Here is a 12,280-nt window from a genome sequence, read left to right as displayed (position 1 = left end):
TAATTTCACTGAACTCATATTAAATATTTAATTGGTTATTTACAATCAATTATATCCTCTTCCTGTAGATAAAAGAGGTTCTGGAAAGAAGGAATCATTTCTATCGTTATCTTTATGGCTGAGTATGTAGCAACTAAACTTATAAAATTCTCATCATGATTTTCTTTTTGCCATGACGCCTGTCATCCTATCTGAAGAGTGGCTCTCCTCTCTTTACAATCTTCTGAGAACATTTTAATGAAAAGTAAAAAAGAATTTAACACTGTGCCTTCTAAAAGCATTTGGTGAACTTGCAGCCTTAACTTTCATTTTGTCCTCTTACACAAATCATTGTACATGCAGAACTGTGCAAATAACAGAAAACAAGTCCCTGTTGGAGTCAGTCAGAGCATTTCCATAGAGAGCCACTTTGCATCAGCAGCACCATGCTCCAGTGCTCTGGGAGAGTTTATAGCCCTGAGAGTTGAACACTGGATGACTGACAGCTGTCCTTCATGACAACAGAAGCCACAGAAATCCTCCTCATCAAAAACATGACTTTGATCTCCGTCTTCATCTGGACTCTCCTCTGCTGCTGCTTCACAGGTGAAGTCCAGAGAATCAAACTCCTCTCCTCTATGAACATCCGTTCCTCTGAAATGAAGCCCACAAAACCATAACGCTGCTTTATGTTTTTGTCTCTGTATCCTCAGAGTCCAGAGGCCAGATCACAGTGACTCAGCCTGCAGCAGTGAGATCTGCTCTGGGAGGATCCACAACCATCAACTGTAGGACCAGTCAGGATGTTTATTTTAGCACATACCACCGTTTAGCCTGGTACCAACAGAGAGATGGAGAAACTCCTAAACTATTCATTTACAATGCTGCCACTCGAGCATCAGGGATTCCAGATCGTTTTACGGGCAGTGGATCAAAGTCTGACTTCACTCTGACCATCAGTGGAGTTCAGGCTGAAGATGCAGCAGTTTACTATTGTCAGAGTTTCCACTATCCCAACAGTCAACGTGTGTTCACACAGTGAAAAAGCGTCGTACAAAAACCTCCCTCAGTCAGACTGAACAGAAACTGAACTGACTGCTGCAGCTGGAAGCTACTGCAGAGACTGATACAGTTCACTGAACACACACATTACACAATCACACACACACACATTTCATTAAATGGATTAAACAACTCACATTGTAGCTTTTAAGATAAATGAAAATATGTCAAAACCTTTTCAGGAAAACAGTTTCTGGACAATGATTGTCTTGGTGGAAATCAACAAAGTTCTTCATCACAGCTTCTCATCATCCATTCTTACCTTGTTATGGTTTGATCCAATGTTTTTTAATAATGAATCCATTTCCTGACCTGACTGGTAAGAAATGTCTTCCTCATGACCTTTGACCTCATCCTCATATTGGATCACATCTATCTCAAATATGTCCTGTTGAAGAATGAAATTATGAAGACACAAATCAGCATCAGAATCTTTCATAATCACAGCTCCCTCCACCAAAAAATATAAATCACACTAAATATTATCTTACAGTAAGAAACTAATTACAGTAAGTGGGTCAGAGATTTCGACACATTTCTAATTTAAATGTACATTGTTGAAATTAATTTCAATTTAACTTAATAATAGATAACTATTGTGTAAAATGTAAAAGTAAATTTGATAATCATTTTTAAATTGTATTTTTTTTTTTTCATTTCAAGCTGTTCACATTTCAGTTTGACAATAATGTGTAAAGACCAGTTCATTGAAGGTGGTCTGAGTTAAACTAAATGACCAAAGTGTTGAAATTAAAACAGAAGATCTTTCATATAAGTCAAGGCAAAGGTTATTTAAACAAAAACACATTTAAGTATTACATGGAAAATTATATGTAATATTTGCAGAGAAACCAACATCCAGTCTGGTTCCTCCACCAAAAGTCTACTGTAGTGATACAAACTCATTGAGATGCTGTACAAAAACCTCTCACTGTAGAGAGACACGGCTCTCTGACATCAACTGAGTGTCATTATATTTTCTATATTTTACTGTTAAGTGAATTTGATTTTAATTTCTGTAGAAATATATTGAAATAAATATGCAACATTGCGTAATATCGCAAAAATCAGGCACATCCTGTCCCTAAAAGATGCAGAAAAACTAGTTCACGCATTTGTTACTTCTGGGCTGGATTATTGCAATTCCTTATTATCAGGCTGCCCTAACAAGTCTCTAAAGACTCTCCAGCTGGTCCAGAATGCAGCTGCACGTGTTCTGACTAAAACTAGAAAAAGAGATCACATTTCTCCCTTTTTAGCTTCGCTACATTGGCTTCCTGTAAAATCTAGAATAGAATTTAAATTCCTTCTCCTAACTTACAAAGCCCTTAATGGTCAGGCACCATCATATCTTGAAGAGCTCATAATACCATTTGTGCTTTCTCATCTCACAGGAAACCCTGGGTTCTGGGCTGAGCCTTTGCGGTCCTTCACAGTCCTGATGGCATCCTTCCCTGGCTATTGATGCTTATACTTATTGTTATTGTTATGATTGTTTTTCTTCTGTCCCCCCTCCCCCTTTCCCTCTCTCTTTCTCTCTCTCAACCCAACCGGTCAAAGCAGATGGCCGCCCACCAAGAGCCGGGTTCTACTTGAGGTTTCTTCCCGTTAAAGGGGAGTTTTTCCTTACCGCTGTCGCCAAGTGCTGCTCATGGGGGAATTGTTGGGTCTCTGTAAATTACGGTAAAGAGTACGGTCTTGACCTGCTCTATGTGAAAAGTGCCTTGAGATGACTTTTGTTGTGATATGGCGCTATATAAATAAAAATTGATTGATTGATTGACAGCGGCATATGACTTTTTTTTTTTTTTTTTTTTTTTTTCTCACCCATCTTCATTCAGCAAATCACCAGGTGAGTTCCTTTTTGCTTTGCTTGGTAGCATTGTCAAAATACATTACATTTCCAATCAGTTTGAATTGTGCTATATGTTCTTGCTTTTGTCATGATAATGATTTGGTACCGTGTCATCCAGTCACAACATCAAACAAAAAGCTATTTTACTGGTACATATTTTTTCCCTTAAGCCTGTGATCTATTCTTTGAGCTTCTTTCTGACTTACTGACCAATCTTGACGATTTACTTTTTGCTCAAATTGTTCTCCTGAACCGTTGAAATGTAAAAGGCATGGGACTGAAGATGCAGGAGTTAAGTATTGAAATCAGTCTTGCTAACTACTACATCTGTACTGTTGCTAAAATAATGCCTTGTTTCAGCAGCAAGTCAACATGTCTGGGAGTGGAGCTGGACTTGTGATTCTGATGCTCCAAATTACACAGTGAGTTTCATTTTACTTTGTTTTTATATGACAACATGCCCAGATGACTTAATATTATGTCAACAATATCCCATCGCTGTCTGTGTAGTGTTGTGTACTTGTAGATTTATTACTCTAGTAGCCTATATGAAACACATCAGCAATATCCCAGTCCTTCAGTGTTGCATCCATCTGGGAATGCAACACTGAAGGACTGGGACAGTGTGCTATTTATACTACTACAGTTTATGATACACTGTTTTTGTTTTGCAGGTGGTTCACAGGGATAAACACTGAGAGGCACCCTGTCCTTTCACTGGAGATGGAGAAAGATGACATCAGTCAACCCTTGTGTGTTCAGTCTCCTAAAGAAACTAATGGACTCTTGAATGGGACAGAGAACCCTCTCACCCACCCATACAATCAGTCTGTTAGCCACACTTTTCAGTTACTCACTGAGTTAGTCTTGGTTACTCATAGTGACTCAGTCACTTTCTCAGTCAGTCATTCGCTCATTACAAACTTTTATATAAACACACACTTGGACAGTCTGGTTACAACTTGCATTAGAGGGACATTAATTAGGGTTTTTTAATGGAAAATACCAATTAAAAAAAAACAAACAGGCACTGATATTAGATGCAGTTATTTGGTTACAATAATGTGGTGAGCATTAGTACATGGCAACGATGTACTGTACCAAACCATCAGATTCTTAGGCTACAGACATACACCCACTAAAGCTGTCCCATTGTTCTTTAACCATATCATTTTTCTAGTTCAGTCTTCCCAGCATTTTTTGACATGCGACAGTTAGAGGAGCATGTTGATATATTTTGTCACTTTAAATGACTTTTGAATGTTTAGCTACCTGAATAAACTCCATGCTTTGTTCTAGTACTCTCTAATTGTGTACAAATGTTTAGCATCATTCATTTATAATGTTAATAAAGTGAGACGCGGTTTGAAAGAAACACTTTGAAGTTGTATAATTTGTCTTAACATTTGAAGTCACAATTCAAACGACTGTTTATTCACTGTTGTAAATACTGTCTGAGTAATTATGTCAAGTAACAAGGTTACACACACACTCACACATGCACACGCACACCAAGATTCAAATGTAGAACCCTTTTGCTCAGTTTTTCAGTGAATTCAGCGCATAGCTACCAGGGAAACTATATATAATATTAATATTGACGACCCATTTTGAAAGAGTCCCTCACATTACATGGCTGGTAATAGAGGGAGAGATATGAGTGAAGAATATATGCACATTTAGTAAACTGTGTATGTGTTTGGACATGTAAACATGTGTGTTTATAATGGAACTATATCTGTTTGCTATTTGACAAAAAACACAACTTTACATTTTTACAGTATTTTTACTTACCTTCAGTTTGGTTCAGTTGCTGCTTCAAAATGTCAATGTGAGTTTTGTAGTCATATTGGTCTAGTAAACACTCCTGAGTGCACCACTCCAAGTGTTGTGGATCACCTTCAAACATTTTTTGTGACCAGTCCTGTTTGCCTTCCACTGTGTTACTGATGCTGTCACAGTAACCTGTTGGAACTTCATCAACCAACCCAACAAGCACAAAATCTGGAAAGTTTTTGACTCCAGAGGACGATGTGGTGAAAAACTTCAGTGAGTGTTTCACTGTAAGAGAAAGAAGTTTTAATGGTTTTTAAGTTCTTTTTTTTTTTTATAATCATGCATTTATCTATACTTGTGTTAGTGATGAGCTGGTGATGAAAGCAGAACATCTAAGAGCCAGATATTATACTTGGAATGATTGAAACTAAACAAAAGATAAAAGGAGAGTGAATATTGACCTTCCATTGGCCAGGCAGCCAAAAACACAACTCAAAACAAAAATGAATGCTGGATATGTTAATAGGCCATGTTTTGTTGGCACATTTGCCATAACGACTAAGACAGCTTTATTAAACTTACTGATCATCATTTTATATAAGGTTAGTAATGACTACATATACATTGAAGTGTAAATCTAATCAAAATGTTAAATCTTCATATAAATATCTGTACACTGCTATGAGATTCCTGAAGGTGGAACAACATATGGTGAGATACATACTATAGGAGATGCTACATTATTATGAGAACAAATTATTTGAAGAAAATATCTCTCCAGTTTTTTTCTGCTCTTAATGCAATGTGCCTCCATACCAATCAATATAATTTATTGACTTTAATCAATAATTAATCAGCAGTGAACAGACATGTCAAAATCTGAGGTATGTTAAGCTCTGCAGTAAATGTACTGTTATATTTAAAAGAGATACTGCAATATGATAAATATTTGTGAAATTGTGCTTTTCTACATGATGCTGGTACATTAAGCTGCAGTTAATAGTCGAAGTGAGAATCATTACACTTAATGGAAGACCAACATCATCTGAAGCAGAAGGTCATACTCAAGTATCTCCTCTTGTGTCACATAGACTCCACACATGCAGTTATTAAAGTGTTAATACATTTTTTTTAGACAGGTTTGGAATATCTGTAGTTTTAAAATACACTGAAACGTGGACCAGCCCATGATTTACGCCTTGGTTTATAGTTTTCATATTATTATGTTATAAGTTAATGTTGTATTCCTGTCTTGCAACACTCTTGTAATCTACAGTACAGCACTGGCCATTAGAAGGTGTAAATGTAATGAGAATATTGCCTTGAAATCACAGTTACAGTCACAAAGGTCTTCTTATGAAACATTAAATTCATTGGTGTCATTCACTGTGTATTTAAAACAAATCCAGATACAGAATGTAAAGACTCCTTTATTAAAGTAATACTTGAGGTATGTGCTTTGAGGTTTCAACTTAATTCTTGTTCTGTGAATACTTATATTATTATAACATATTATATCATATTAGGCCTAGATTATATTATACTGCAGTACAGAATCTATAATCTTGCTTCAATACAGACATTAAAAAACACTGTGATGGAAGAAAGACTGTTAACAGTGTGAACAGTCAAATGAAATGACCAATAGAAATTATAAATAGCTGTGCATTATGTGTTACCAGGAGGAGTAAATTCAATATCTGACTGGCTGATCAGATTCAACAGGAAAATGCAGGAAATGTGTTTTTTTGTTTTGTTATTCACATGAAGTTTATAGCATGTAGTGACATGAGCAGCTGTTTAAAGTCATATAACACAATTTATTCAATTAGGCAGTTTAAAGTGTTTTATAACCCGACTGTGGGGGAGGAAGTAGTGATGGTGGAAATGCTCTAGCAGCTGTTTCTCTGTGGTGACTTCACAGCTGAGACATTTCAGAGTTATGTTGCTCTCTAGTGGTAAAATAGGGAAATACACACTCAGAGTCACAAGGTTCAGTGTACTCCTTCATTAACAAATGAAAATTTGTGGTGTGTGTGTTTTGTGTGTGTGTGTGTGTGTGTGTGTGTTTGCAGTAGTGTAAACTTTTTCTTTCATCTTCACACATTTTGACAACTGATTTTTTTTTTTTTTAAAGTAAGCTCCTGCTTTCCAGGTATCAAGGACAAGCTTCACTAGAGTGTTTCCCAAAACTTTGAGGTAGACACAGGTATGATGTAACAGGACTCTTAAGCAGGTTTTCAGGAGAATTTTATTTATGAATTGAAGGTAAATATAAACACTATTGGAACAAATAAGAACAAAAATCACACTAGAAAATGTTGCAGCTGCTCTAGACAAAATGAAGTTCACCAATAAATAGATGATGGATTAACAATTCATAATTAATCATCATTATCTTGTAGATGATGTAAAGACAAACTTTAACTGAAGTGAACACATTTAGCCAAAAACAGATCACATGACCTTAGAGAAGACGTATACTGTCATGTAGACAAATCAATTTTTCCAGTTTGGCAATATGAAATAAAGTACATCTATCAGTACCACAGATAAAACCCTCATTAATCCTTTAACACCAATAATCTGAGCATTAACAATAATGTTACAATGACATTAACATTTATCATCTGCATGACAAATACAGGACATGTAAAGATGACAAATGTATAAGATACAAATATAAGCTCTAAGAAGTGTTATTGCTTTAATATGTGAGTTTCAATGAAAGGAGGAGTATCTAAATATTCAAAAATGTATTTATGTTGTGTAAAATTGTGGAAACATTTACAAATTTATATGTAAAAAGAGTTACAGCTGTTACTTGGACTGGAGGAGCAATGTGTGTTGGAAGACTAAGACATAACTCAGATATTTATACTTTGGTTAAAGTGAGAGAAGTTGGGATGCAGTGTTCAAACTGTAATCACAATGAAACAAAGAGAAACAAAAACTGTGTTTATTTAATTGTGGCCTAGTGCAGAATCTTCATTAGTGTTTCTAAAATGCAACTGTCAAACTAATTGTTAGTGAAAGCATGAGTAGTTGAACATTTAAAGTTTTAGGTTTGACTTGTGTTAGAAGCAGAGATTAAAGTGCTGCATGTCTCCCATCATCATCAAAGACAGTACATCACATGACTAACTGATATGAATTTGATATCTGAAGACAAAAGATGCCCCACTGGAGTAACGTTGTGGCTCTTTGGTGTCTGGTGGCTGCTGCAGTGATTCATCTCCACCAAAGGTTTGAGGAAACAGCTGGACAGCAGCATCAGTTCTCTCCAGATGTTGTTACTCCTGCAGTGGAGGATTCACATTAACATTAATGCTTCTATCAGCTCTCAGATAATCTTCACAGATATCATTCTTCACTGCATCCACTGACGACCTGAAGCTCATAAATCTGATCTATGAATTCACACTTTAGTTTGATGTATCCTGTGACTTTCTGACGGGTCCTGTGACGTCACATCTCAATATTCATTAAAACAAGTTTTGTTAATGAACATTTATGATGCAAAATAGAATAAAATATTGATACTACAGCATCTTTATTTGAGTTCACTATTCTCGTCTAAATCTTTACTGGAAAGCTGCAGAGACAGAGTAACAAATAGAAAAGGACCTGGAATTATTAGTGGTCATATTATACAGTAAATATATGTTTGATTTTAGTCCAAAATAAAAAAAAATCACTCAGTATTACATTAAAACCTCAGTGTCAGCTGTTTCCTGTAACTATACTGGATCACATGATTGAGAAATTCTGTCAAATCAGACAAACAGTTTTTTAACAAAGACAGACTTTCAGTATATTTATGAGAGTATTATATCAGTATACTGTAGCTAGTTTCAGGAGGAGCAACAGAGAGATTCTTCATACAGTATCTGCACCGTGTTGATGACATGATGAAATACTCACTGTGATCAGTTAAGAGCTGCATCTTTGACCTCAGAAATTTCAAAGGATGATGGGTCTGAAGCTATAAAAGAAAAACAAGGTGTCAGTAATTCAATTCAAACGATTAACTGCATTTATTTGTACAGAGAGAGAGATAAACTGACATAATACTCACAGTTTGCAGGACTGAATCCTGAAATACAGATGAGAGATTACAATATTTCAAAATTAAAAATGTCAGAATTTATGAAAGCAAACAAAGAAAACACTAATAAATGTTTTATAGAAACACTGTATTAATTTCACTCATTTCTGCTTTTCAAGCTACTGAACATCAGCCAGGTTACACTATTATTTGTTGTTAAAATGACTTGATGATGAGTAAAAGTATGTTTCTCCCTCACTATTATTTCTCCTCCTCCAGATGAAGACTCCAGTGATGCAGACTGCCAGGAGCAGCAACAGTCCTACAACACCTCCAATAACAGGATCAGCAGGGAACTCTGAGGGAGAAACTGGAACAAAAGCAAAACATTCACAGTGCATCAAGGGCATGCCAATGCATTTTTGGTATTTTCACCTATAATGTATGATAATCATACATCATTATTGACAATCACATTTGTTACTTTCATACCATTAAAACACAGGACTTTCCCGTCATGACACACAGACAGTTTGGGAATCCTGTGAGAGTTTTGTACTGAGGAAACTTATTATTGTCCAGGATGTGCAGAGTTGTAAATATGAGTACAGCAGCTCAATTATACTGCCAAAAGCAGATGATGTCTCTTTCTAGGTGAAATTAATGACACTGGACCTGTTGATGTGATGGTTTAATTTGGCATCACAATAATTCATACAATGACCATCTGCAGGTGAAAACCACTTTAGTGCTTCAGACCTCTGTGTGTCCATCCTGTGTCTATGTTGTACCTGTTCCCTGTCTTTGTTGTATTACACCTTTTGTGTTTATGTTATTGTAATACTAAAGCTTTGTTCTTTATGTTTTTCATCCTCTTGCTCTCTCCTGCATGGTCACATGTTTCCTCAGATCAGCAACAGTTCTAGTTTGTTCTTACTGTTTAATAAATCTTATTTTCACATACAAACAGTAGATTGTCTTGTGAGTAATCCCATGACAGTGTAATAAATAAAATACAAGTAAAGTAAAAATGTGGTCTAGCATTTTGCATGTTGTGTTTCTTTTTTCTGAAATTATTCTTCATGTTTAATTTGGTTAGATTTGTGACAGACCTGTGCTCCTAATCATTTGCTGGCACACCACTAGATTTGAACTGTTTTTTGTTGCATTCACTTAAGTAATTTTTAGTAGGTCATGTGCATAATGTAACAAGTAAGAAACAATATTTATTTGAATGAGCAGAACAGTAGTTTTGTTTGTTAACCCTGTACTTAACTAACCTTCAGCCTCAACCTACGTTTAATAAAAGAAAACACAGTAAAGTCAGTATTCCAGTCTTACCCCAGTTGGTTCTGATCACTTTTTTGTCCGGTTTGGTGATGATGTCGTTCTTTGCACCAGAGAGATGAAACACACATTCGTACCTCCTCCAGTCTTCAGGTGTGACTGATGAAAGGTTCAGGTCAACACTCATCTGGAAGGATCCATCATGGTTGGGGAGGATCTCTCCATGTTCAACGTCCTCATGAAGTTCCTCTCCATCTTTCCTCCAGAACATTATGGCTCTGTGAGGGTAGAAACCTGTAGCGTGGCAGCTGACTGGAGAGGAGGGAGTCTTCTGGAGGAGAAACACTGAGGGAAACTCTGAAGAGATAAATGGTGAGGGGTGTGGGAGGGAGGTTAGAAACAGAAGAGGCATTTAAATATTGTTGTGTCCATGAAACTACATCAGGTCATGTGATTCTACCTGTTCTCAGTAGAGAGCTCTTCCCAAGGTCCAAATATCTCTTCACAAACTCAGGGCACTGCTGGGTGATGAAGTAGTTCCTTTTTTCATTGATAGCTGTATCTCTGTCCCACCTGTGTTTGGTGATGACAGCTTGTGGTTTTAGAGCGATCCATGTTAGTGTCTTCAGGTCAAATGCTATGAAGTCTTCTCCATCATAACCAAACTGAGTAAAACTATTAACCTCTCCAGTCTCATCATCCAATTCACAACCAAACATCTTCTGGAAGATGTGGACACCTGTGAGAGAGACAGAGTGCAGAGTGAGATCTCACAGAGGGTTACAGGTGGCTGGAGCCTATGTGAGGCTGCAGTTTAGAAAATGTCAAGGAACATGTGGAAGAGTCACCTCTTCATTGCAAGACCAACACACAGAAATACACAAACTGACATCAAGGGGTCAACCAACTAAACCAACCAAAACATACTTGACCCGCAGTTTTTAAGCATCCAGATCAAACCAAACATGACAAGAAGGGCAACACACACACACACACACACACACACACACACACACATACACACACACACACACACACACACACACACACACACACACATACACACACACACAGACATTACGCACGCACATGCACACACACACACACGCACGCACACACGCACGCACACACACACACGCATACACACACGCACGCACGCATGCATACACACGCACACACACACACACACGCACACACACATGCACACGCACACACACACATACACACACGCATGCACACACGCACATACGCACGCATGCGCACGCACACATACACACACACGCACACACACGCACACATACAAACACACAGACATTACGCACGCACGCGCACATGCACACACACATACGCACGCGCACACGCACGCATACACACACACACACACATACACACACACATGCACGCATACACACACACACACGCATACACACGCACACACACACACACACACACACACACACACATGCACGCATACACACACACGCACACACACGCACACCAAGATTCAAATGTAGAGCCCTTTTGCTCAGTTTTTCAGTGAATCCAGCACATGGCTACCAGGGAAACTATATATAATATTAATATTGACGACCCATTTTGAAAGAGTCCCTCACATTACATGGCTGGTAATAGAGGGAGAGATATGAGTGAAGAATATATGCACATTTAGCAAACTGTGTATGTTTGGACATGTAAACATGTATGTTTATAATGCAACTATATCTATTTGCTATTTGACAAAAAACACAACTTTACATTTTTACAGTATTTTTACTTACCTTCAGTTTGGTTCAGTTGCTCCTTCAAAATGTCAATTTGAGCTTTGTAGAAATATTTGTGTACTAAACAAATCCGAATGTACCACTCCAAGTGTTGTGGATCATCTTCAAACATTTTTTGTGCCCAGTCCTGTTTGGCTTCCACTGTGTTACTGATGCTGTCGTAGTAACTTATTGGAACTTCATCAACCAACCCAACAAGCACAAAATCTGGGAAGTTTTTGACTCCAGAGGACGTTGTGACGAGAAGCTTCAGCGAGTGTTTCACTGTAAGAGAAAGAAGTTTTAAGGGTTTTTAAGTTCATTTTTTTATAATCATGCATTTATCTATACTTGTGATATTGACAATTAATTACATTCAATATTTTGTCCAGCATGAAACCTCAGACACACAAAGTTAGTGATGAGCTGGTGATGAAAGTAGAACATCTACCAACCTCAGAGCCAGATATTATACTTGGAATGATTGAGACTAAACAAAAGCTAAAAGGAGAG

General features: G+C 37.2%; 1 protein-coding gene and 1 gene segment (V, D, J or C); one reads left to right on the top strand and one right to left on the bottom strand.

Moving 5' to 3' along the window:
• The first annotated feature begins 533 nt into the window (after window positions 1-533).
• On the top strand, window positions 534-1,036 carry LOC122969203. The segment is given in 2 exon segments: window positions 534-585; window positions 693-1,036. Coding segments are annotated over 2 exon segments (381 nt in total).
• A 7,565-nt stretch (window positions 1,037-8,601) lies between these two features.
• LOC122970330 (major histocompatibility complex class I-related gene protein-like) lies at window positions 8,602-10,459 on the bottom strand. The gene is made up of 4 exons (XM_044336461.1): window positions 10,062-10,459; window positions 8,980-9,090; window positions 8,751-8,768; window positions 8,602-8,657 (listed from the first exon to the last, which is right to left on the bottom strand). Exons 1-4 carry the CDS (start codon window positions 10,417-10,419, stop codon window positions 8,602-8,604), a joined length of 543 nt encoding a protein of 180 aa, XP_044192396.1. The 5' UTR covers window positions 10,420-10,459.
• Between the last annotated feature and the right edge of the window lie 1,821 nt (window positions 10,460-12,280).

Source organism: Thunnus albacares, chromosome 19 (assembly GCF_914725855.1).
Source record: "Thunnus albacares chromosome 19, fThuAlb1.1, whole genome shotgun sequence".
Taxonomy (NCBI): Eukaryota; Metazoa; Chordata; class Actinopteri; order Scombriformes; family Scombridae; genus Thunnus; species Thunnus albacares.
Note: the sequence above shows the minus strand (reverse complement) of the source record. Positions and strands in the feature narration are given on the sequence as shown.

What these genes read in the sequence shown, in the direction of transcription:
- LOC122970330 (XM_044336461.1), bottom strand. Translation starts at nt 10,419, where the DNA reads ATGCCTCTTCTGTTTCTAACCTCCCTCCCACACCCCTCACCATTTATC. An exon ending in AGTGATCAGAACCAACTGGG is followed by an intron (nt 9,091 to 10,061) that starts GTAAGACTGGAA and finishes CTTTTGTTCCAG; the next exon opens with TTTCTCCCTCAGAGTTCCCT.